The 25,028-nt window shown below is 42.1% G+C and overlaps 1 protein-coding gene across 1 annotated transcript in view; it reads left to right on the forward strand.

The window, feature by feature from the left end:
* Positions 1 to 25,028, forward strand: part of LOC135472920 (bridge-like lipid transfer protein family member 1) — an 85,526-nt gene that overhangs the window by 26,601 nt on the left and 33,897 nt on the right. The window contains 28 exon segments of the mRNA XM_064752652.1: positions 38 to 149; positions 691 to 943; positions 3,360 to 3,458; positions 3,461 to 4,311; positions 4,608 to 4,788; positions 5,786 to 7,688; positions 8,263 to 8,544; positions 9,145 to 9,294; positions 10,025 to 10,124; positions 10,574 to 10,786; positions 11,346 to 11,541; positions 12,187 to 12,276; positions 12,801 to 13,046; positions 13,542 to 13,667; positions 14,220 to 14,349; positions 15,026 to 15,093; positions 15,548 to 15,631; positions 16,194 to 16,290; positions 16,549 to 16,622; positions 17,261 to 17,398; positions 17,625 to 17,748; positions 18,113 to 18,259; positions 19,367 to 19,575; positions 20,056 to 20,198; positions 20,756 to 20,879; positions 21,297 to 21,382; positions 21,993 to 22,172; positions 22,833 to 23,069. Of these exon segments, the coding sequence (XP_064608722.1) occupies positions 38 to 149; positions 691 to 943; positions 3,360 to 3,458; positions 3,461 to 4,311; positions 4,608 to 4,788; positions 5,786 to 7,688; positions 8,263 to 8,544; positions 9,145 to 9,294; positions 10,025 to 10,124; positions 10,574 to 10,786; positions 11,346 to 11,541; positions 12,187 to 12,276; positions 12,801 to 13,046; positions 13,542 to 13,667; positions 14,220 to 14,349; positions 15,026 to 15,093; positions 15,548 to 15,631; positions 16,194 to 16,290; positions 16,549 to 16,622; positions 17,261 to 17,398; positions 17,625 to 17,748; positions 18,113 to 18,259; positions 19,367 to 19,575; positions 20,056 to 20,198; positions 20,756 to 20,879; positions 21,297 to 21,382; positions 21,993 to 22,172; positions 22,833 to 23,069 (6,643 nt within the window).

The raw sequence follows: 25,028 nt of genomic DNA on the forward strand, positions 1-25,028 counted from the left end.
TGATATAAATACCTGATCCATGTTTTCTGGTGCACAGATGTATCAGAGCTTGCTGCAGCAGAGAACACCTCTAAGACGACAGCCGTGGTGAAGATTAAGGAATCTGTGGACATTATGTTGACCCCACTGCTGCTGGAGTCCATACAAAGGTGTGTGTGCACAATGCAGGATATCATCGTTCAGAGTCAACTGAACTAAGGTCTACCCAGTGCACTCTTCGCAAATAATAGTCATATGAAAAACATAGAAGGATTAATGTCTAGTCAAGTGTTAGTAATGGTTTGTAACGATATTCACATTAGCATCAACTGTCAGAAGCTCTCAGATCTTGTGTCTCACTATAAACAGTTGAATTCTTAACCATGAATCATGAAGTGAGAGTTCAGTCATGACCTTGTACACGGAATTTCTAGATTCTCTGCGCTAATTGCTTGTGCGGTCTTGGTGACTGTAAGCCATGTGTAATGCCCTTGCGGCTGTTTGTACAGTGTTATGTTCATTGAAGGCTACATGTCCCACACAAAATATCATAGAAGTCTGCATGTCATATGTGCAAAAGTCCTACTGGAACCTGCCAAAGGTCAGTGGTTTATTTTAGGCATGCTGGTTTCCATCACCCAGAAAATGTATACACAAAGAATTCTCGTGTATGGCAATAAACAACCATAAAACAAATCCACTCTTTGTCAGGTATGTGGAGGCAGTGATTCCAGCCTTGAATGTCCTTCACCCGTCCTCAGTGATTGACTTCCTGCATGGCCTCTGCCTGGACAAAGTCAAGCAGCAGAATACATTCAAACAGGGAGTTCACAGCGACGCTGACACTCCGGACGAGGAGGAGGTACCCTCGTCTGACCAGGTGGACCATTCTGGGGAGGTGAACAAGGGGGATAATACGGCCACGCGCACCTCTAGTCTACAGGCCCTCATCTCTCTCTCTAAGGTGACTCTAATAAATGCCTTATGCTTGTATGGATATAATGCACATATGAAACAGAAGTGAATGGTGATATAATGCAAATAGCTATATTCTTGCTAAGATGTTTGATGTATTCAGGAGTCCAGTTATATAGTGCAGTGGTTAACAGTGGTTAGAAAGTCATAATGGTGTCAAGACGTTGTTGCATGCAAAAAAAATTTTATTGAGTGAGGTCAGTACAGTTGTCTTTGCTGAAAGATATTACCTGTTGTTGTCTCATTATTCCATGTAGTTTTCCCAGTACATATATAGCAGCCTAGATGTGCATATGTGTGTCATTTCCCTTGTAAGCCCATGTCATTTTCCTTGTAAGCTAGCCCATGTCATTTTCCTTGTAAACCAGCCCATGTCATTTTCCTTGTAAGCTAGCCCATGTAATTTTCTTGGTAAACCAGCCCATGCTGTTTTCCTTGTTGTCTCATTATTCCATGTAGTTTTCCCAGGACATATATAGTAGCCTAGATGTGTATATGTGTGTCATTTCCCTTGTAAGGTAGTCCATGTCATCTTCCTTGTAAGCTAGCCCATGTCATCTTCCTTGTAAGCTAGCCCATGTCATTTTCCTTGTACACCAGCCCATGTCATTTTCCTTGTAAGCTAGCCCCTGTCATTTCCCTTGTAAGCTAACCCATGTCATTTCCCTTGTTGTCTCATTATTCCATGTAGTTTTCCCAGTACATATATAGTAGCCTAGATGTGTATATGTGTGTCATTTCCCTTGTAAGATAGCCCATGTCATTTCCCTTCTAAGGTAGCCCATGTGATTTCCCTGTAAGCTAGCCCATGTCATTTCCCTTGTAAGCTAGCCCATGTCATTTTCCTTGTAAGACAACCCATGTCATTTCCCTTGTAAGCTAGCCCATGTCATTTCCCTTGTAAGATAGCCCATGCCATTTTCCTTGTAAGCCAGCCCATGTCATTTTCCTTGTAAGGTAGCTCATGTCATTTCCCTTGTAAGGTAGCCCATGTCATTTCCCCTGTAAGCTAGCCCATGTCATTTCCCTTGTAGGCTAGCTCATGCCATTTTCCTTGTAAGCTAGCCCATGTCATTTTCCTTGTAAACCAGCCCATGTCATTTTCCTTGTAAGCTAGCCCCTGTCATTTCCCTTGTAAGGTAGCCCATGTCATTTTCCTTGTAAGCCAATAGTTTTCCCAGTACATATATAGTAGCCTAGATGTGTATATGTGTGTCATTTCCCTTGTAAGATAGCCCATGTCATTTCCCCTGTAAGCTAGCCCATGTCATTTCCCTTGTAAGCTAGCCCATGTCATTTCCCTTGTCGGCTAGCCCATGCCATTTTCCTTGTAAACCAGCCCATGTCATTTTCCTTGTAAATCAGCCCATGTCATTTTCCTTGTAAGCTAGCCCATGTCATTTTCCTTGTAAACCAGCCCATGTCATTTTCCTTGTAAGCTAGCCCATGTCATTTCCCTTGTCAGCTAGCCCATGTCATTTCCCTTGTAAGCTAGCCCATGCCATTTTCCTTGTAAGCTAGCCCCTGTTATTTTCCTTGCAAGCTAGCCCATGTCATTTCCCTTGTAAGCTAGCCCATGTCATTGCCATTGTAAGCTATCCAATGTCATTTCCCTTGTAAGCTAGCTCATGTCATTGACCTTGTAAGCTAGCCCATGTCATTTCCCTTGTAAGCTAGCCCATGTCATTTCCCTTGTAAGCTAGCCCATGTCATTGCCCTTGTAATATAGCCAGTGTCATTTCTCTTGTAAGCTAGCCTGTGTCATTGCCCTTGTAATGTAGCCCATGTCATTTTCCTTGTAAGCTAGCCCATGTCATTTCCCTTGTAAGATAGCCCATGTCATTTCCCTTGTAAGGTAGCCCATGTCATTTTCCTTGTAAGCTAGCCCATGTCATTTCCCTTGTAAGGTAGCCCGTGCCATTGCCCGCGTAATGTAGCCCTTGTCATTTTCCTTGTAAGCTAGCCCGTGTCATTTCCCTTGTAAGGTAGCCCATGTCATTTCCCTTGTAAGGTAGCCCATGTCATTTCCCTTGTAAGGTAGTCCATGTCATTTCCCTAGGTAGCCCATGTCATTTCCCTTGTAAGGTAGTCCATGTCATTTCCCTAGGTAGCCCATGTCATTTCCTGTGTAAGGTAGTCCATGTCATTTTCCTTGTAAGGTAGCCCATGTCATTGTCCTTGTAAGGTAGTCCATGTCATTGCACAGGAGCCTTTGTCATTCCCCCCTGTAAGGTAGCCTATGTCATTTCCCATGTAAGGTAGTCAATGTCATTCCCCTCGTAAGGTAATCTATGTCATTTCCCTTGTAAGGTATATTTACAGGTACCGGTAACCTGTGTCATTTCCCTTGTACAGTAACTGATGCTATTTCCTTACTGTAAGGATGGTTTCATTTTATTTTCTAGATCAACTTGTGTATCCTTCAGTCCTCTGTGGTCGAGGAGGTTATCTCTTTCTCAGCCCTTGACCACATCCAGGAGCTGGCCTGTGTGTCCATGCTGGCCGTGTGTGTGTGGACAATATCACCTGTCAGGCTCTGTTCAATGACCACTCTTGTCAGATCACACACCAGAACAGCCGAGAATCCAGCATCAGGAAGCTTAGTTCTGGAGCTGTCACTAAGAAAAGTAAGGACTCAGTGGTCGTGGAGATTCCTGCCCCGGTAGATGGGGAGGGGGAGAAAGTGGCGGAGGTACTGCGGGAAGAGTCCCTGGGCAAACTGCAGATCGGCCGAATACACTGTCAACTAAGGAGGCTGTTCAAAGCAGCTGCAATCACGGATAATGTGTTTCTGACAGCTATACCGGACCACCGTTCCAAGGTCATGTTTGTGTTTGATAAAGATCCCAGGGCACCTGCGTCTGGGGGAGCCCAGTCGTCTCCTAAACGCCCTAGAAGGATGTCTAACAAAGAGTTAAGGCTGAATGACACGGAGGATACCCAGGGGCTGATCATGTTTGAGTGTGGAATTGAGGACATCACTCTGACAGCTGTGCGCAGGCTGGGTTATAAGGACAGCACCAGCCAGTCCTTCCAGGAGAAGATGGCGGAGATTGAGCGCACCCTGAATGAGATGCAGGAGAAGACCAACTTTGAGATAGAGACAGAGACAGAGCCCCCAGCAGGGCACCGCAGAAGCAGCACCAACTCCAGTAGGGTGATGCCCAGCATAGACTCTTTTTCTTCCTGGGACTCACGTCTCTCCATCCCCTCCAGCGCTACATCCTTGCCCAGTGTGACCCATGTGGAGCCACTGGTTGGTGATGCTTCCAGTCTGATCCTTCAGTTCACAGATGTCTGGTTCAACTTTGCCTCCCCACCTTCATTGCCCAGGAAGAGGCAGGCAGATTTTACCAGGTAGATGAACACTATTAATGGTCTAGATCATTATTGTTCAATAACAGCAGTAAAAGTTTTTGCTATAGTGCACATGGAAAGAAGTGTTATTACCCTTTCTTGGAAATACTAATGTAATAGGATAGAATTAATATTTTCTTGTTCTATTCTTCCAATATTTATCATTGTATGAAGAGAAGCCTGTAAATTTGTAACAATTACAAATTGATTTATACATATTTCTAGTGCTCAACAGATGTATATTTTGCAGTATGAATTTATTGAATGTTGTGAGCATCCTCTTGTCTGATTTTAAGGCTGGATTGGAACCTACTGAGCACTGCAACCCCTGCCATCAATGCCTGGCTGAATCCTGGTGACCGTATGATGACTTCAGTGAATGAGTTAGTTAGAACAGTCACAGAGAGGACTAGTTCCATCATGGCCTGCATCATGACGGATGCACTTGAGGTCCAGGGCATACACATGCCTTACAAGGTACAGAGCACGCACAACCTTACTAGATGTGGAGCACACACGTGCCTTATAAGGTATAGAGCACACATAACCTTACTAGATGTACATGTGGAGCACACACACCTGCCTTACAAGGTATAGTGCAGACACAACCTTATTAGATGTACATGTGAAGTACACACACATGCCTTAGAAAGTATAAACCATGCACTACCTTAACCCCCTGCAGACGAGAGCCAAATGCTCAGCTATTGACCACGAGTAACTAAAACCTCATCGTGTGTACCCAGTTTTTAGTGAGTGAGTCAAGTATCTAGCCTGTTCGATATTTTCAGGCAGGCAAGATAAAAAACTCAGTGTGTGGGAAAGGTAAGCCATCAGCTCCGCCAGATACATAAACAGCCCATTATATATGCGCTAATAAATCATATGACTTTTCCCTGTGGTTTGCTCAGAATGGCATCAGAAATGATGACTGATCTGTTATAGCTGATTCAGCCATTTTTTGTTGATAGGAAGCTCATAAAGAATGACATCACTGTTTGACAGTAAAGTTGGCAGTAAACTCTGCTCTACCGCATCATCCGAGTCCACCATTGTTCTTCTGTTGAGCCACGTGAGCCATGTCAAATGACTGATCATATCCTGTTTCACAGCAATCTGCAAGCTAAATGCTCATCATCTGCATTTAACTTTTTGACTGAGGCTATGCCCTCATCTGATTAGTAACTTAGCATTCGGCTCTTGTCCACGGAGAAATTGTGGGGTACACACACATGCCTTATGAGGTACATGTATAGCGCTCACACAACCTAACTAGATGTACATGTGAAGCTCCCACACATGCCGTACAAGGCATTGAGCGCACACAACCTTACTAGATGTAGAGCACTTTTTTTATGTTCCCCATATATTATGACCTTCACACTACATTTGTATCTTACGTCCTGTCCAGCTATGGTTCCGAAAAGCACCAAAAATTTACAACGTATAATACTCCTGTTTCTGCGTCTTTCAGAGTAAATTCAACAAGCTGACCGTGCTCTCTAAGACATTACAGGAGGACCCTTCATGTCAGCTGATGATAGTTCTGAGGAAGTACATGCTGAAGGTTGGTACAGAGCCTGTTGAGGAGGCGATCAATGCTGAGACTATCCCTCAAATCATCACTATACAGAAGGGCATCCTTGCTCTGACCAGGCAGTGGAAGAACATCCTCTACATGCCTCAGTTAGCCGGCATGACCTTCAAGGCGAAGAAGCCTGTACGACCGTACAGCGTGAAGTTCTCTATCCCGGAGGAGGACGGGAGCACGGACTTTAATGTGGAAGACGATGATGAAGGAGACATCCTGGTTAGTCAGTATGACATTGTGGATGAGAAGGTGTCCCTGTTGGACGCAGAAGGGGGATCCGTGCACCACTCCATTTCCAATCACAGCCTGAATGTTAAGGCTGAGGCTCAGAAAGGGACTGGGGTAACTGTAGAAGGGGACCCCACGGAGGCCTCCCAAAGTAAAACCAAGGTGACCACACTGCCAGAATTTCAAGTTATTGACTCCCCAGAACGAGGACCTACTGGTGGTCAGAAAGGTTTCATGCTTGCACCTCATTCCATCATGAAACGTAACGGAAGCAATTTCAGTTTCATTTCTGGTGGAGGCAGCATGTCCAGTCTTGACCAAGGAGGGGCCATGACACCACCAACAACACCACTCAAGGTGGGAGCTTCCAAACACTCCATTTTAAAGAAGCCAGAAGAGCATGAGGATTTGTATCGATGGATGGCTCGCCAGCAAGATGGACAGCATTTCTCAACATTCCACCCCGCATTGCATACTGCGGCTTCTCGCCAAGATTCGTCCATGTCTGGTTTCATGAGTAACTGGAGCCATGATGACAGCCGTAATGATTTAGGCTCAGAAACGTTCACTCTGGCCACCTCTATTCTCCAGCTTGCCGATGCCCAGATCTTATTCAAACCCTTTCTTCAGAGCATAGGTCTGCATGTAGAAGAGGTCAGGTCTTCAGCAATGATGAAGCGCTTTGGAGGAAATGTATCTCTGCAAGGAAGCTTTAAATCACTGAAAATAGAGATTGTGGAATCTGAGCAAAGGAACGTTGGGAAGCACAAAGGAAAAGGCAAGTCACAAGCCTATCCAAAAATCCGCAAAATCTTTCCAGATTCTCCAGCATTTCTTTGCCAGAAGTTTAACTTGAACATTGGCATGAAGGATGTGATTGACTTTGAAAGGAACGAAACCTCTGGTGAAACCAACAAGAAGTCCTCTCACAGTCTTAAGTTTGCCATGCATAAACTGGAAGCCAAGCCTGCCACTACCCAGGTGAACTTCTTGGTGGAGAAAGAATCGGTTACCCTCAACGTAGACATGTCCTTGCTTCGTTTGGTGCATCAGTTTGCTTCAATGATCAGCAACATTCAGGTTACCAGAGAAGAGCTGAAACAAAACAGGTCCAGTGATATTTGGACAAGAACCCACAGGAAGCAAAACTCTAAGGATTCCACTTCAAGTACATCTACCCAACGTTCCGAATCTGATCAGCAGGTGCCCACAACCAAGCCAAAACAGCATCGTCATCAGGAGCCTAAACCAATGACCTCACGGTCACATCAAACCTTCCAAACAAGTCAGCCGTCAGAGCAGAAACACAACAAACGCAGCAAGTCCACAAGTGGGTCAGGGAGTAAGAAGTTTGTTGACCTTAAGAGACCAGATAAACTTGCCTTGGCATTGAAACTGAAGACTGATAAGTTCTCCAAGAAAAAGTCGAGCAAAGATTCATCCCAGTCTGAACCGCTTACACCAACGCTCCTAAACCTGAGTGACTCAGTGACAATTGACATGGTGGATAGCTCATCTCCTACTCTGGCAGAGAAAACCATAGTAGATGAGATCAAAGGTAAATCTTAAGACTATCATTCAGGCAATACATCTTGATCAGTATATATTTTTGATGTTGATGCAAAAATCATATGGAGAAAATGCTGTGTTTGTGGTTCAGTTTATACCAGTGTGTACTTGGAATGTGCGATTGGATGTAAATTGTGTACCATAGAACTGCAAGAATGCACAAAAATGAAAAAGAAACTCTTATTAAGAAGGATTCGGTACTTCGAGTCAATGAAAACATGAGAAGAGTTTTATCAATATTAGGCATACAATAACGCCAGAATTTGTGGCTATTCAGGAATTCCTCAGAAGTTGTGCATATTTTGTGAGCCAGAAATGTGAAAGACAGTGACCAAACATCCCTTTTCGAGGCCATTATAACAGGGTGTCCAGATTTCATTTTCTCCTGTCTGTCCTATGTTAAAAGTGCTGAAAACAAGATGTTCAAATAGCACCAGTTTTCTATTTCACCTGTCTACTGGCTAACCCTATGGTAGGGTGCCATTGAACAGTATGAATTATGGTCAATTTGCCCTTAATGTGCATGGTGATTTTTATTGAGCCTGTTGTGTTGTCTGTTGCAGAGACAACCCCACAGTGCTGGAGGACCCTGTACCACCTGCTGGCTCTCTACTCCACCATGCCAGAGCCCAAGACGGTCAGTAAGCGTTGTGATGCCTCCCGCCTCTCCGTCATCCAGGAAGAGCCTGACCATGACAGCAGGGCAGTGCGCAGAGCCGCAGGCAGGATAGAGATGAAGGAGTTTGGGAACACCAGAGAAAGGCTGGACTCTATAGCTGCCGATGAGGAAAAGATGGATGGGAAGTTTGCTCAAACCTCATTCAACAGGACAAGCTTCAAGCAAAGTATGGCTGTAGTATCAGTTATGATTAGATAATGATGTTTTGCACTGTGTCTAATTTTAACAACATGTGTTATTTTATATTCTTTGGAACATTGTAAATACATCACATGGGCTGATATTGAAATGAAGATTTAAATTTATGTTTCAGTGTGTATGTATATTATAGAAAATTACAATACTTTGATTATCAGTGTGTTATTCCCACTCATCCAGTAGAGACCTCTGAATGATGTCAGTCCTCATCATGTATATTTTAATGGGTCAAGGGTCATAGTTGAGAGGTTAAGACTCCTAGCCTTGGACAGAGAATTTTGGATTCCTTGCTCCCACTGTTTGCTGGGCCTTGTTGACAATAAATGGTTGACTTCGTTTGTGTGGTCTGTTTGCATGGTCTAATGTTTGTTGAACACTACTTGGTTTCCACCAATATGGTAAGCGTATCTGTACATTTACATCACATGGGGGAAACTTTGTGAGCTACATGCAAAAGGTCAGTGGTTTATCCCAGGCACTTCAGTTTCCTCCATTCATAAAACTGACTGTCATGGTATAATTATTGCGTTAAATAATTAAATAAATAAATACTTGTGCTTTGTTTTAGGCATTTACATAGGGGAGAGCACTCCTCTTGTGGTGTACGGGGTGGCTAAGGTGAAGAAGGTCAGGATACTGGCTGCCCTGGGGGGTCTCAAGCTAGAGGCTGAATTACAGAATGCTCATGTCTCTGGGGGATACAAAGAGAAAGTCAAAGGTAAGCAGAGCAGCTGTGTTCATATTTGTGGATACAAGGAGACAGTCAAAGGTCAGCACAGCAGCTGCGTTGATAGTGGGAGATAGGAGAAAGTCAGAGGTAGACAGACTGTGGCAGTATGATTGGGGGATACAATCATAGTCAGAGGTATGCACCATGGCAATGTGTGTATATTGGGGATACAAAGAAAAAGCCAGAAAAGCATTGTGGCAGGGTTTATATTTAGGCATACAAGGAAAAAGTCTTAAGCACTGTGTGTTGTATTGGGGGATATAATGAAAAAAGTGAAAAGTAAGCAGTGCTTGTATTATTTGATACTTGGAGATCAGAGGTTGGCACTGTGGCTGTGTTTATGGTGGGGGATACAAGGAGAAACCCAACCTGTAACACTAGCAATGCTTATTTTCTGAGGACGGAGAAAGTCCAAGGTAAGAACTATGATAGTGTTATGGAGGGGTGCTATGATATGGTCAGAGGTAAGCATTGTGGCAATGTTAGGGAAACCAAACAAGAAGAATGTCAAAGATAAGTGCTATGGCTACAAATTTGCAAAAGTGCTTTTGTTACATCATCTGTCTCAAAAAAAAGATGATGATTCCAGAGAATGATGAAAGAAAAAAAAATTCAGAACATACTCATGCTCAAGATAAAAAGAAAATAAAAAGTGGTTAAAAAATGCACACTTTTTGTGGAATTTTCAAAATACAGTTTCCATTTTTTTGTTATGCAGGATTGCCCAAGCGGAAGTCGGCCGATTCTTCAGTAACAACCTGCATTGGCCACACAATGATTGTTCTTAAGGAAGGCCAGCCTCCCAGAATGCAGTACAGGTAGGAAATTCTTACTAATGAAAAAGTTTTGAGTTGTTTAACCATGCTGAGTATGAATATAAATATAATATCGTGGCATTTGCTTTTACAATTGTATTAAATCTTGTTCTTAAAGTTTTTTCGCTCTTGTTTTCTCCCCTTCAGAAATGTGGTCAGTGCTAAGGGTGACTGCCACAGCTGACACACATCTATCTTAAGACAAACCCATTTTGAAAAGAAAATAGATGATCCATTGTCGGCCATAAGTGGGAAGGTCTGCCAGCAACATGCGGATGGTTGTGGGTTTACCCTGGGCTCTGCCCGGTTTCCTCCAACCATAATGCTGGTCGCTGTCATATAAGTGAAATATTCTTGAGTGCGGCATAAAACACCAATCAAATAAATAAATAAATAAATAATACCATCAATGTTATTCAAGCATTTTGTTCGTATTTTCCCCCCTGCACCAGAACTGTGGTCAATGTTGACATTGGCTCATGCCACAGCCTATACACATCCATCCTGAGGAGAAGCAGGGAACATAACTCAGCCCTGATTGACATTGGCGTGATTGATATCAACATCCCTCAGCACCCTGTGGTCTTGCATGGAATGATGACACGAGGCTCCAGACAACTCAGCAGTACCCTGCAGGAGTTCAGGTGGCCTGTCTCCAGAGCAAGGTAGTTCTCATGGTTCAGCTTCACATATCTAGATTCAGTACATTTGGTTGCATTGCATTTATTTCTTGCCCATTCATTATCAGAGAAGGAGTTTTTAAGAGCTCCACATCTGCTAGCAACCTACGTGGTTTCCTCCCACCATAATTCCAGCCGCCATCGTAAAAGTGAAATGTTTTTGAGTATGACATGAAACATCAATCTAATAAAAAAAGAGCTCCACTCCTTAACCATGTCTGTAATCCGGCTAAAATCAGATGAAGTATCGGCTTTCAACGCCTATTTCCCACTTACTAGAGCTGAAAGAAAACCTGCTTCTGGTCTGTTTGATGATCTCTTCTTCAAAAATAGAAAGTGCTTAAAGTAAATTAAAATGTTAACTTTATTTTCCAAAATGGCAAAGCAAGAGTTTGATCTGACAGACAGCAAATGAGCTGGGCATAGTAATAACTTCAGTTCTAGCATCAGGTCAGTGATGTTAACGGTTTATGATATTAAAATGCTGTATTTATTAAACATCTGCCACTGTGTAGCATTACAGTAAGCCTTTTCCTATTGGCAGTCGGACAATGATGGACACAGAGTCTAACTTGTCAACTACCCAGGCCCAGGAAGAGGCCCCCAGTGAGGAGTCTCATGTCCGCTTCCACAAGGCTGCTGTGGGCAAGTCCTCTGGGTTTAACATCCGTGTGAACGCTACATTACAGGGCTGGTGCATAGGGGCTGCTCTACTGCCATCACTCAAGGCACAGTATAAGGTGAAGGCAAAATGTGAATCACTTCAAGGAAACCTCAGCTTTTACGTTCATGTAACCAATCAGTTGGTGTAGCTAATAGTGTACATATACAAAAGTAAACTTTGTGAAGATGATTTTTTGTGGTTCAGATCACTCAAATCCAGGACCCGGGATCATGAAGCGAACTAAAACTTCAGTCGAAATTTCAATCATTAAACTTGATATTTTCCTTCCATTATTTTAGCTGAAATTTGTTTTACAGTAATTTACCCAGAATTTAAGTCGTCAAAAAATATTTTGAGCTTGTATAAAAAATAACAATTTTAAAGTGATTTGAAATTTTGACTTAAGTTTAAGATCACATCATGTTCCCGGGGCCTGCTCTTGCTACTTTAGCTGAGGCTTTAAGTCAGCAGGTTGTCAGGTTTCCTCCATCCATAAACCTTACTGCTGTCTTATTAGAGAAAGATTTTTCAGTATGACGTCGACACCAGTCAAATGAATAACTTCAATCTTTTGTCAATCTAAAAGTCAATCTTTTGATTTTGTTACTATCCACATTTCTCATCATCTTTTTGCTGATTAACGCATCATTGCATGTTCTGTCAGTGTTTCTTTTTAGTGTAGTTTTCAGGTCAGTGTGCTTTTTTTTCTTCTTTTTCACAGACAGAGAAGATAACAGTGTCTGGGTTTACTGGAAAGAAAGCCAAGTTCTCCGTGGATTTGCCTGGTCACAAACTCAGCTTTCAATCAAAGGTGAATGACATGTATGACATACAGTTATAACAGGAAGCAGTTCCCAATGGTCACCAGAATGGTGTGCTACAAATGTGCTACTAGTGTGCTAGTGGTTATGCTTGTGATGAGCCTGTGGGACAGCAGTGGACTAGCTGTTAATGGTTATGATTGGCACGATCAGTATATTCACTCTTCGCTGTCAGCAGGCAAAGCTAGGAATATTTTGTACCAGTACGACAGAAGCAGGCTGCATTTGAGATACATGTACTTGTAGTAGGAAGCCGGGAAGAATCATTTACCTAGTTGTCACTATGTTGTCATGCTTTTGATTAATTCTGATAAACCTGGCTGCCTCAGACATAAAAATTTTTCCACTTGCCACATGCGTTCATCCTGTATAAATAGATATTTTCAGAAAATTGTGCGATCTTGATGTAGTTGGAAAACAGTTTTGATTCAGTCAAGTGCACAAGATTACACTATATCAACAGTTTAACGAATCAGTGTATCAACCAACAAATCATAGTACTTGCCCTTTGTAGGTAACAACAAAAGAGACGCTAATCCCATCGTCAGCCAGCGTGGACTTACCTCCCATCCACATCACAGCTGATTACCGTCACCATAAGAGCAGCGTGAGCTCCGCCCCTAATGAGCGATTGGTGGAGGGGCTGACAATCAAGGAGGGCAGTTACCTGAATGCAGTGGCAGAGGTGGGCATGCTAGAGCTTAGCCTCACCACAGACCTCCTCAATCACCTGGTGTTTGTACAGAAAGTCTTCATGAAGGTGAGTCACAGTGTAATTGAAACAAGTAGATGGATCAACATGTTCCATTAATGGCATTGGGGCCTCTTTGGTGTGGTATTTGGCATGCTAGTTCAGAGCCACTTACCAATGCCGTCGCTGTAAGTTCAAGCCCAGCTCATGGTGGCTTCCTCTCCTGTCGTATGTGGGAAAGTTTGTCAGCAACCTGCAGATGGTTGTGGGTTTCCCCAGGGCTCTATCTGTTTTTTTACACCATAATGGTGGCAGCCATTATATGAGTGAAATATTCTAAAAGAACATTAGTGTGGCTTAAAATGTATGGTACTTTGGGACAATCTGAAAAAAAAAACAAGTAGGAAACTGCTAGGTGTAAATAATTTTTGAAATGAAAATAATCACTGAAATGATCTGAAATAAATTCATGATTTTCTGCTACTTTGTAAATAATCTAAAAGCTGTTAAATAAGGTTTTTCGCTTGAGCTGTCTCTAAACCAACTCTTTCTGTTTTTGTACAGGAACTTAATGAGTTGCTGCAGAAGATGTCAGGGTCTGAGCAGCCTTTTGCCTCATGGGGTGGAGATGTCAAAATCAGCAAAGAGAATGCCCCTGCAATTCTGTACTCACTCCTCTTCACTTTCAAGGTGAGTTTTAAAGGCAGAGGCTACAGGTGTTCCAGGTGTCCAGGTCGGATGTTGACTGTGATATCAGCAGGAAACACCTTCACATGGAAAGCAAGCAACATTCCTGTGCTTATACACACACAAGTAGCAGCTGGTGGGAATTTCTCAGTGGTAATATGTGGAGATTACAGATGTGGAGATAGGCTTCAAATCCTGGTGTAACCAACAGACTATATCCTTTAACCATGATAAGAGCCTAAATTAATGTGATGATGTAAAAAAATGTAACTATCGCAAAGTTAGGAGAGCAAAAGCAAATTTATTGACAAATTCAAAATTGCATGAATTAAATTTGTTTAATGTCTTAAGTTGCAAAAGGGTTTTTCTGCATTTGCGCCTGAACTCTTCATATGTGTGTAGATTGTTCTATAAATGACAGGGTAACATGATTATGATTTGTGATGGAATTAGCAGTGTCGGGTATATGTACCTGTGATACCTCGTCCTTGCACTGCTCATTTTTGTGTCAGTCACTGTGTCTTACTTCTATTTGTCATCTATTTTGTCCCATAGGGCATCCAGATAACAGCCACCACCCCGACCTCTAGTGCTGTGAGGCTGGAGACTGGGGCCATAGAGCTGGAGCTGTCTAACAGGCTCAAGACACAGACCTCAGACACTGTGGACAGTAAGACAGGTAAAGGTATGTGCTCTTAGGACAGGAGCAGATGGTTCCACTGGCACATATAGCTCATATATTGAGTATGGGGCTATTACACGTTAGACAACGTTTAATATTAATTTCTGTTACTTAGAAATTGAGCCAAGCATTTTTGTCATGTTTTCCAATAACAAAAATATTTAGCTTATGTCACAAAGTGAACATGTCTACAGTACTCTACAGCATTGGGTAGTGTGTCGTGTGTAACTACCTTGGTAGTCTCTAACCCTGGCATACATGTACCTGTACAGGACTTGTTGATGAAGATACTCTACCAGACTTTTCAAGAGTCTATTGGATGTCTGTGTCGCATTATTCTGAACTGAAATAGATTCAGATTGTAAAAACAGTGTTTGTATTCATTACTGACCCAAGAGAATTTCAACAATATGGTAGTTGTGAGTTCAATTCCAGCTCATGCTTGCTTCCTCTGTGGGCATACATGGGAAGGTCTGTAAGCAAACTGCTCATGGTGGTGGGTTTTTACGAGCCCGGTTTCCTCCCACCATAATGCTGGCTGAAATATTCTTGAGTACAGCATAAAACACCAATCAAATGTATAAATAAATAAATGTATTCATCACATTTGTTCAGAAATTACATGCAAATAAGCTGTGATGTTAATGTGCATGTGTGGTGGTTTAATTTGTACTTTTAGTGGAGAATCAGAAAACTTTCATCAGAGCACATGTGGAACTGAACCTGGCCCTGGGACAGTTGCTAAAGGTACACGTATGATCTTCCTACAGTAAATGACCTAAAAATTAGCCCATGTAACCTTCACCAAGTTATTTGCTTTTAAAACTGCACTTTTATTGGCAAAAGTTTGTCATTTATTGTTTGTGAGAAATTCACTTGCTCCCTTCAATTGCTTTACTTAAGAAATGAAGGCACCCTGTACTTTTCAGGTGTTTTGTCGCTATCTTGTGGAAGGATTGTTTTTCATAACTCTCCTCTTCTACTTCTATGAATGTATTTGATTTAAATATGAAAATACACTGATGTTTTAAGGCTCCCTAGGCTCTTCTGTATACATATCGGTGTTTATGGCATTCTGTATTTTTAAGTTTCTGTGCTTTTTAAAGTCACAGCATCGATAGAAAATTATTTTTGCCACTTTTTTTCTGTTTTTACATATGTATGTGTTGTAGTTTATGTACATGCTTATATTGTTTTGTAGAATCCAATGTTTGAAGAGGCTGAACCAGAATTTCAAACCATGGCTTTCTTTAAAACCAAGATTGCACTGCGGAATGCTTTACAGGTAATTCAGGGGTGTGTCCAGGACTAAGGTGTTTCTCGGTGTATTTGTCTACCCTTCAGCCTGACTGTAGTCATACAAGTGATATAGTGTTGATAATACAGTGTAGAAGATGAATGAGGTAATGGGATACAGTTGTGACTACCCTTTAAATTGATAGTACATCTATGCCTACAGTATATGATACATCTATTATAGTATGTCTGCCTTATAGCATATATGTGTTTTGTGACTACCTTTTGAGTTGATGATATGCCAACAAACTTGGCAGTTTTGTTTTATGACTACTTTTGAAGTGTTTCCCTAATGCTTCAGAAATTTGGGACAGTTATTAGTAGTGTTGAAAGAAGAATATTACATTTCTTTACCAGCCTTTTGGAAATGTAAAGGTATGATTATATTGTTCATGAGGCTGTCTGACCATGTAAGAAAAAAGAAACTCAATATTCCTGCTAGAATTAAACATATATTGGCTAAAATCAGCAGACCAGGTGTCCCAAATTTTAGAAGAAATAGGGTACTTTGCCTACACTATATCATTTAAAAGTGTGTTTTGTTTCCACAGTCTGAGATGATCCCAGGTCAGGCAGAAGATCAGGAGGCCTTGCTCATCAAACTCACACGACCCATCATCCTGGCTCAGCCCCAGTCATTTGACAAAGGTATTAACTAGCTACTTCTCTGTATTACTACTAAATTATTTTTCTAAAGCCTGTTTGCTGATAAAGGTTAAAATATAATCAGAATGGCTTTATTGAGACATGGCCTCGGTTATATAAAAACTTGCTCCTCTTTTATGCACAACATCAGTACATTGGAAATAAAATAGTAAATATGGAAGTAAACTTACGTTATTTTGTTCTAATATCTGTTCATTAAAAACACCTTAACACTTTTTTGTGCTTGCCCTGTGTTTGCAGCTGTCCTGGTTTGGCTGAATTACAGACATGCTTATGAGTACTGGGCTGAACAGAGAATGGCTCTTAACAAGGAGGTATGTGTGATCATTTTACATTTACCTCAGTTCATAGAGCATCCGCTTCAGGGGTAGTAGGTTCAATCCTGGGTAGGGTCACACCTAGGACCTTAAAAGAGGAAGTTAGAACTTCCTCGCTTGGCATTCAGCATTAAGGGGAAGTGCAACAACTGGTTGACCCGTATCAGTATAATGGCTCAGGTGGAGTGGCTTACTTGCCTTCGATAATGCATCAGTGAAGCAGCACTATATAAAAGAGTGGTGGAAATCTGTCCTGCAACAAGGCGGCACATTACATGCACTCTAAGGACTCCTTTGTTTACATATGACTGAAAAATTGTGAAGTATGACGTCAAACCCCAAGCACTCACTCACTCATGTTACATTTACATGTGTTAAACAGGTGTAGATTTCTGTAAATAGTTGGAATCTGTAATAAAGATGTATCTGAAGTGCGCTGTACACTTATGCTGGCTTCAGTTTGCTTTTGTTTGTCTCTGGAAAGAAATGCTTGTTGTCATTCAGTAAGACTTCTTTTGTGAAGTCACAATTATAGTGAATTTTCCCTTATTTTATTTTAGTCCTTAATTCCGATCTTGTGGTAGTCAGATGTTGATCGTATTTTAGTCGGAATTTCTGTTATATTTGATCCCCAGGTTCAGCGGGCCACCCAGCAGGTAATGGACAAGCTGCCCCAGCTAGCTCCCGCCTCTGCCCCAGCCTTTAGCACCCTCTTCCTCCAGCTAACTGTAGATGACCTGGGTATCTGTGTTCCAGCCTCCACCAACACACACGTAAGAATACAGCCACCTTACAATGAGATCTCAGTGATTATTTGACTGTAAAGCTCTTGTGCTTTCATATCTACATGTTTTACATGCAGAATCCTCAATCCTCAAGTGTGAAAGTATGTTACTGGCCTTTTTTAAAATTGTTTTGTTGGTGGCTTTTTGGAAATTTGACATGTTTTTGTGCTAGGCCAGGTTTTCTCTGTTATCCTTTCAATCATTCATGTTCCAGGGCCACCAAATGACCAGCAGATTTGTGGAGAGTGAACCGGGAGCAGCCCTGGTACTGACTATAGAAAACACCCAGATCTCTGCTTGTTCCTCTGGCTCTCTGGTCAGCAAGGGAAAGTTCACAGGTCAGAGGGTCAAAGGGCATACTTTTCTAGTCTTCATGTAAATGTCGTGTCATGTGTGTATTCTTCAAAGATGTTTTGTGTAAGAACATTTGAGACCTCTCTGATGTGTGGCTGACTTTATATTAATTATAAAAATAAAAATTATTAATGTATGTAAAAATGTAAATTATAGCTAGTACATTAATCCGCCAATTAAGAGTGCCAATATACGCTTTATTTATACCGTGGCATTATGACACTGTTAGTATTGAACATACATACTGTTTATAGTCTGTTAAGATCTGATCCCTTCATCTACTTTCTGTGTTAATTCACAGTATAGTTGATGTTAAAGTGGCGTTATTTTTCACCCATCCGTGTACAGGTTTCTGTTTGCGGTTTGCGGATGACTTTGAGACGTCATGGGATGAGTGGAAGCCAGATGAGCGGCATGGTCCTATCATGAATGTGTGTAATGTCCCTGAGGGTACCTATGAGGTTTGCTCCAGGACCATCAGCAAGCAGACACCAGGTACGATGATATGACGTGTTAATGTTTCCATATTCACAATTTCCACTGCTCCTCAGATACCTTGAAATTACTTGAATTTGTTGAAAGATTTGCATTCTTTTTTAAGCTTTCTTTTGGGATTATTTTTTTAGAAGTCTTTGAAAGTACTTATTTTAATGTCAGATGTATGTCAGATGTATGCATACTGGTTATTGTAAATGTAGGATACAAAGCTTATTACATGTACCCTAAATGCCCCGAAATTTCGCCCACAAAAGTGCATTTTTAGAGGCAAATAAACCTTTCTAAAATTAATGGAACACTCAGAATCAGGAAATATGGGCAAAGTTATAGTTATGGACGAAATTTATGGTCATTTATAGGTACTTACATGTAGAAGCCCATACAGTACCTGTTCATTGCAAACAGGTTAAGGGTTTCAGATGTTATATTACATGCACGTGTACATTGTGAATTTATCAGCAAACAAGCATCGTGTCAACATTTCCACATTTCTCACAACTTTTGATAACTGATTTAGTTGTATCATGGCACCATGTGTGTTGCAAGTGACCGTATAGTGCTTTGTCTGTTAAATACTCTTACAGTGTCCATTATTCCAGTAATGTAGCATATATGTGCGAGATATTTTGCCAGGCCTGGTCTTTATGAAGTGTAAAAGCTTCTCTGTCATTTGGCCCCAATCTAGTCAAAGTCACTGTGAGAACAGACTGTGTATTAGCAATCCTGGGGTTGAACATTTCATAGCTGTGCCATTGTTATGCATGAACTACTTTTGTATCAAAGTTTCTTGTTACATGTACATAATAAAATCATAATTTTTAAAGATGTTGGTGGGGAAGAGGGGCATGGAAGGTGTTCGGTGGCCAAGTAGCTAAGATGTTAGCACAGAACAATGACTCAGGAACCTCTCAACTATGAGGTCGCTGTGAATTCAGAAACATGCTGATGGTCATGGGTTTCCTCGGGCTCTGCACAGTTTCCCCTCACCATAATGCTGGCTGTTGTTGTATTAGTGAAATATTCTTGTGTGTGGCGTAAAACACAAATATAATAAATATGTACATTAAACACGTTGATTTCATGTTTTCCTGGTTTTCTGTTCAGATACAAATGCCAAGTGGATTTTGAACATCCTATGGCAAATGCAGGGTATAGATGTCCACTTTGATACAAACATTGGGAAGTGGTTGTCTGCCCTTGGCAGCACTCTGACGGTTTTAGCAGGACAACCTGACTATAACATTGAAGAGGATGGGCCTAAAGGGGATGCAGAGGATGACTATGACGATGATGATGATATGCAGTCATTACAGGCATGTTGTTACTCTACCGTTCCCTAGTAAACACACAGCATCGAGTTAAGTTATCCTAGACAAAGGAATAAATGATACCAGTGATGGTGATGTACAGAGTGCATGACGAATAATGTCTGGTGGAATTTAATGTAGATGGCAAAACAGAAGGGTTAAAATAAAAATGGCAATGTTGATTGAAATATCCCTTCCAGTTAGTAGTACAAATTTGAAATAGTTCACTGGAAAATGTGACTAGGTGTTAGCAAGTAACCTTTCTTGAATCCTTCAGCAGGGTTTTACTTAGTTAAATGCAATCCCTCAGTAGACCCCTCCAGGCTTTCTTCGCCCATTTACATGACCATCACATTATTCATAAACAAATCTGGAGTATGGTGTGAAACAGTAGTGATATGCACATTCACAGCCTAACAGGCCCTTCTCACCTCCCCTCCCTAAGAAAAAAAACAAGTTTTATGTCTTAAAAATTTTACGGTTTAGGTGGAGACAATGTCTCGCCGGTCAGCCCAGGTGATGGAGAGCTTACCAGCATTTGTGTATGACACCAGCATAGAGCCCAAACAGAGGGTGAGACTGATAGAAACAGAGATGAACGAACAGGCCAGGGTGGTGCAGGATCTTAAGTAAGTCCTGGTATAGTTTATCATTATTTGTGTACGACACCAGCATAGATCCCAGACAGAGGGTGAAGCTGCTAGAAACAGGTGAACGAACAGACCAGGGTGGTGCAGGATCTTAAGTAAGTCCTGGGATAGTTTATCATTGTTTGTGTACGACACCAGCATAGATCCCAGACAGAGGATGAAGCTGCTAGAAACAGGTGAACGAACATGCAACACCTCACAAAACATACATGTAGCATCTGAAATTATGATGGATGTGAACAGAATACTTAAATGAAACAAAGTTTGGATTAACTGAGTTAAATATGAATGACTATTAACCGTTTTTATGTGAAGTCATAGATAAAAAGGAAGAAGCATCTTATAATCTGTTATAATCGATGTTAAAGGTGGTGGAGGGGATTAAGATAAATACATGAACATATATATTTCTTTTCTGGTTTGCCTTCAGCTAGTCTTTGAGTACTACAGAACTGCAGTAAATGTTATCTTGTGCAGTATAACATGATTGTTTGTGTACATACATGTATTAATGATGGCTGATTGTTGGGATTCAGACAACTGGGGGCAAGCCAATCAACTGTGGAGATGGAGAGCCGTAAACTGGAGGAGCTACAGAATGTCATCTTTAACGATTTCAGGAGAGATGTCCTCAACAAAATCAGAAAACAGAGTGAAAGAGTAAGACTTTTTCACTTTTCTTGTTCAAGTAGAGTTTACAAGTTCTAAACCACATCTGGGGGAATTACAGGCTCTGATGGTTAATGTATTAGGTGACTATCAGCACAAGTTTGAATCCAGACCCTCGTATTTTGCCTGCTTAACGCCAGTAGGTGTGTCAGATACCAGGTGAAGGTTAGTGGTTTACTTCGTTTCCATCTCTCATAAACCTGACCGCCATCATGTAAATGAAAACTTGTGGAGCACAGCAATAAAACAGGAATCAATCCAAACCACATCACTGTACACTGTGGCTGTTTCTGAAAACAGCTGCAATGTTTTGGGGAGGCTCGATTGCTATGACAACCCACGTCTTTGACAGCATCTATCTGTTTACATTGTGACTGACTGTTCAGTGTAAACCATTTTGATTTTCAGGCATCTGTTCTGAAGGATAAGTTAGGCTTGGGCCACAAGCCAGCTCATGTGAGGTCACGATCTGTGGGAGGCCACAAGAGACCCAGGTAATGACTTTCAGCCATTCAAGCCTTATACAACACATGTACTTACATTGAACTTGAGTATTTAAATTGGACACTATCTTATACTTGTGGACAAATTTATCGTTATTAGGACAAAATTTTTTGAAGTAATTCTCACTAAAATAAATGCCCTGCAAGTCAAGTCATATTTAATGACTTAATTTTTCTGACATATATTGGTTAGGTGGTTATTGTGCCAGCAAAGCTCTATGACCCAGGAGACTCGCTGTGAGTTCAAGTTCAGCTCATGCTGACTTCCTTCCTGTTTGTGGGAAGTTCTGCGAGCAACCTGCAGATGGTCGTGAGTTTCCCCCTGGACCCTGCCCGGTTTCCTCCTATCATAATGCTGCATGCCATTGTACAAGTGAAATGTTCCTAAATACTGTGTAAAACACCAATTAAGTAAATAAATAAATGCCCGTATGCTTTATATAACATGACATATAAACTGTAAACTGAATTTTTAGAATTATAAAATGTAGGAAAAACTAGTAGAAATGGAAGTGTACGTATTAAGCATAAGGTACATAGAAAGGTTGGCTGATATTGTGATTGAAGATGAATGTGATTGAGCTGTGCTGTGTGTTACCAGGAGGGTTACTTCAGACACAGTGTGTGGGACGGAACTTGAAGTGCCACAGGAGTCGGTGGGGAAGCACGGACGGGCCATGTCATTGGATGTGTCCAATATGACTCGCCTGCCCCCACAACGGGTCCACTTCAGAAACAGAGAGTCACAGTCATCTACCACCACCACCCCGTCATCTCTGGGGTAAGGCACTAAGTCCTTCACAACATTCTAAAATGCCTCTGCGATGCATCCCCATTTCCTGCCATACATGTACATGTAAATGTACTTGTACTACGATTAACTTTAATAAAAAATATGGACCTTCAAAAGTAACCAAATCAGGTTTCACTTTAATAATCATTACAGAGCTGGGTAGATGATAGAATATTCTTAAAGAAAGCTATTGACTTCCACTAGTACACAAAATGAGATTTTTTTTCCTAAGGTAGATTTTGATATGAGAAGTGGTGACGTCACAATTATTTTTTCGTAGATAGAAACCTTACGTAAAGCTTGAGCGCCTTGTAGAAGGCTATGTTTTTCAACCACTAAAACACTTTTTTTAGTGAAAATTGTGCATACAATTTTTACGAAAATGACGCTAAAAATAATTTGATCTGGAAACTTCATATTTTTGACATCATATTCCATCGTATCTTACTCTATTTAATGTGGATATGGTTGAAATTGTCATAGTGTCACCTTTTTTGTTTGTCTTCAAGCAGTTAATTGTTAAGTACAAGTGTTGGTTACCGTTCCTTGAAAGGTATATGTCTAAGCTTGCAACACCAGCTTGTCAGGTAGGCACAAACAGTGTCACATGTACCCTGTTTTACCTTGTACATGTATCTGTGTGTGCAGATCCCCTGACCCACTGTCCACTACAATAGATGACCCCACCATGCTTCACACCCTGTGGCCCCTCACTGATTCTCCCTCATCCGAGAGTGCCCCTTCCCAGCTACCCGCCAGAGGCACCCCCTACCCACGGGTTGATCTGTCTTCCAGCTCTGAGTCTTCCCTGGTGGCTGAAACTGATGACGAGGAGGATGATGATGTGGCTTTCCTGTCCACAAAACACACACAAGTTCTGAAGAGGTAGGCACTGCACATGAATGTGGCTTTCCTGTTCACCAAACACACACAGTCTCTGCAGAGGTAGGCACTACACATGAATGTTGCTTTCCTGTCCACCAAACACACGGGCTCTGAAGAGCTAGGCACTACACATGAATGTGGCTTTCCTGTCCACAAAACACACACAAGCTCTGAAGAGGTAGGCACTACACATGAATGTTGCTTTTCTGTTCACCAAACACACACGGTCTCTGCAGAGGTAGGCACTACACATGAATGTGGCTTTCCTGTCCACCAAACACACACAGTCTCTGCAGATGTAAGCACTTCACGTGAATGTGGTTTTCCTGTCCACCAAACACATGGGCTCTGCAGAGCTAGGCACTACACATGAATGTGGCTTTCTTGTCCACCAAACACACATGGGCTCTGCAGAGGTAAGCACTACACATGAATGTGGCTTTCCTGTTCACCAAACACACATGGGCTCTGCAGAGGGAGGCACTACACATGAATGTGGGTTTTCTGTCCACCAAACACATGGGCTCTGCAGAGGTAAGCACTACACATGAATGTGGGTGTCCTGTCCACCAAACACACGGGCTCTGCAAAGGGAGGCACTACACATGAATGTGGCTTTCCTGTTCACTAAACACACATGGTCTCTGCAGAGGTAGGCACTACACATGAATGTTGCTTTCCTGTCCACCAAACACACGGGCTCTGAAGGGGTAGGCACTACACATGAATGTTGGTTTCCTGTTCACCAAACACACATGGGCTCTGCAGAGGTAGGCATTTCACATGAATGTGGCTTTCCAGTTCACTAAACACACACGGTCTCTGCAAAGGTAGGCACTACACATGAATGTGGCTTTTCTGTCCACAAAACACACAGGGTCTGCAAAGGTAGGCACTACACACAGGCTCTGCAGAGGTAGGCACTACACACAGGCTCTGCAGAGATAGGCACTACACATGAATGTGGCTTTCCTGTTCACCAAACACACAGGCTCTGCAGAGGTAGGCTCTACACATGAATGTGGCTTTCCTGTCCACCAAACACATGGGCTCTGCAGAGGTAGGCACTACACATGAATGTTGGTTTCCTGTTCACCAAACACACACGGTCTCTGCAGAGGTAGGCACTACACATGAATGTTGCTTTTCTGTTCACCAAATACACATGGTCTCTGCAGAGGTAGGCACTACACATGAATGTGGATTTCCTGTCCACCAAACACACGGGCTCTGAAGAGATAGGCACTACACATGAATATGGCTTTCCTGTTCACCAAACACACATGGGCTCTGCAGAGGTAAGCACTACACATGAATGTGGGTTTCCTGTCCACCAAACACATGGGCTCTGAAGAGGTAGGCACTTCACATGAATGTGCCTTTCTTGTCCACCAAACACACGGGCTCTGCAGAGGTAAGCACTTCACATGAATGTGGCTTTCCTGTTCACCAAACACACATGGGCTCTGCAGAGGTAAGCACTACACATGAATGTGGGTTTTCTGTCCACCAAACACATGGGCTCTGCAGAGGTAAGCACTACACATGAATGTGGGTGTCCTGTCCACCAAACACACGGGCTCTGCAAAGGGAGGCACTACACATGAATGTGGCTTTCCTGTTCACTAAACACACACGGTCTCTGCAGAGGTAGGCACTACACATGAATGTGGCTTTCCTGTCCACCAAACACACGGGCTATGAAGGGGTAGGCACTACACATGAATGTGGCTTTCCTGTTCACCAAACACACATGGGCTCTGCAGAGGTAGGCATTTCACATGAATGTGGCTTTCCAGTTCACTAAACACACACGGTCTCTGCAAAGGTAGGCACTACACATGAATATGGCTTTTCTGTCCACAAAACACACAGGGTCTGCAAATGTAGGCACTACACACAGGCTCTGCAGAGGTAGGCACTACACACAGGCTCTGCATAGATAGGCACTACACATGA

Source organism: Liolophura sinensis, chromosome 8 (genome assembly GCF_032854445.1).
Source record: "Liolophura sinensis isolate JHLJ2023 chromosome 8, CUHK_Ljap_v2, whole genome shotgun sequence".
NCBI lineage: Eukaryota > Metazoa > Mollusca > Polyplacophora > Chitonida > Chitonidae > Liolophura > Liolophura sinensis.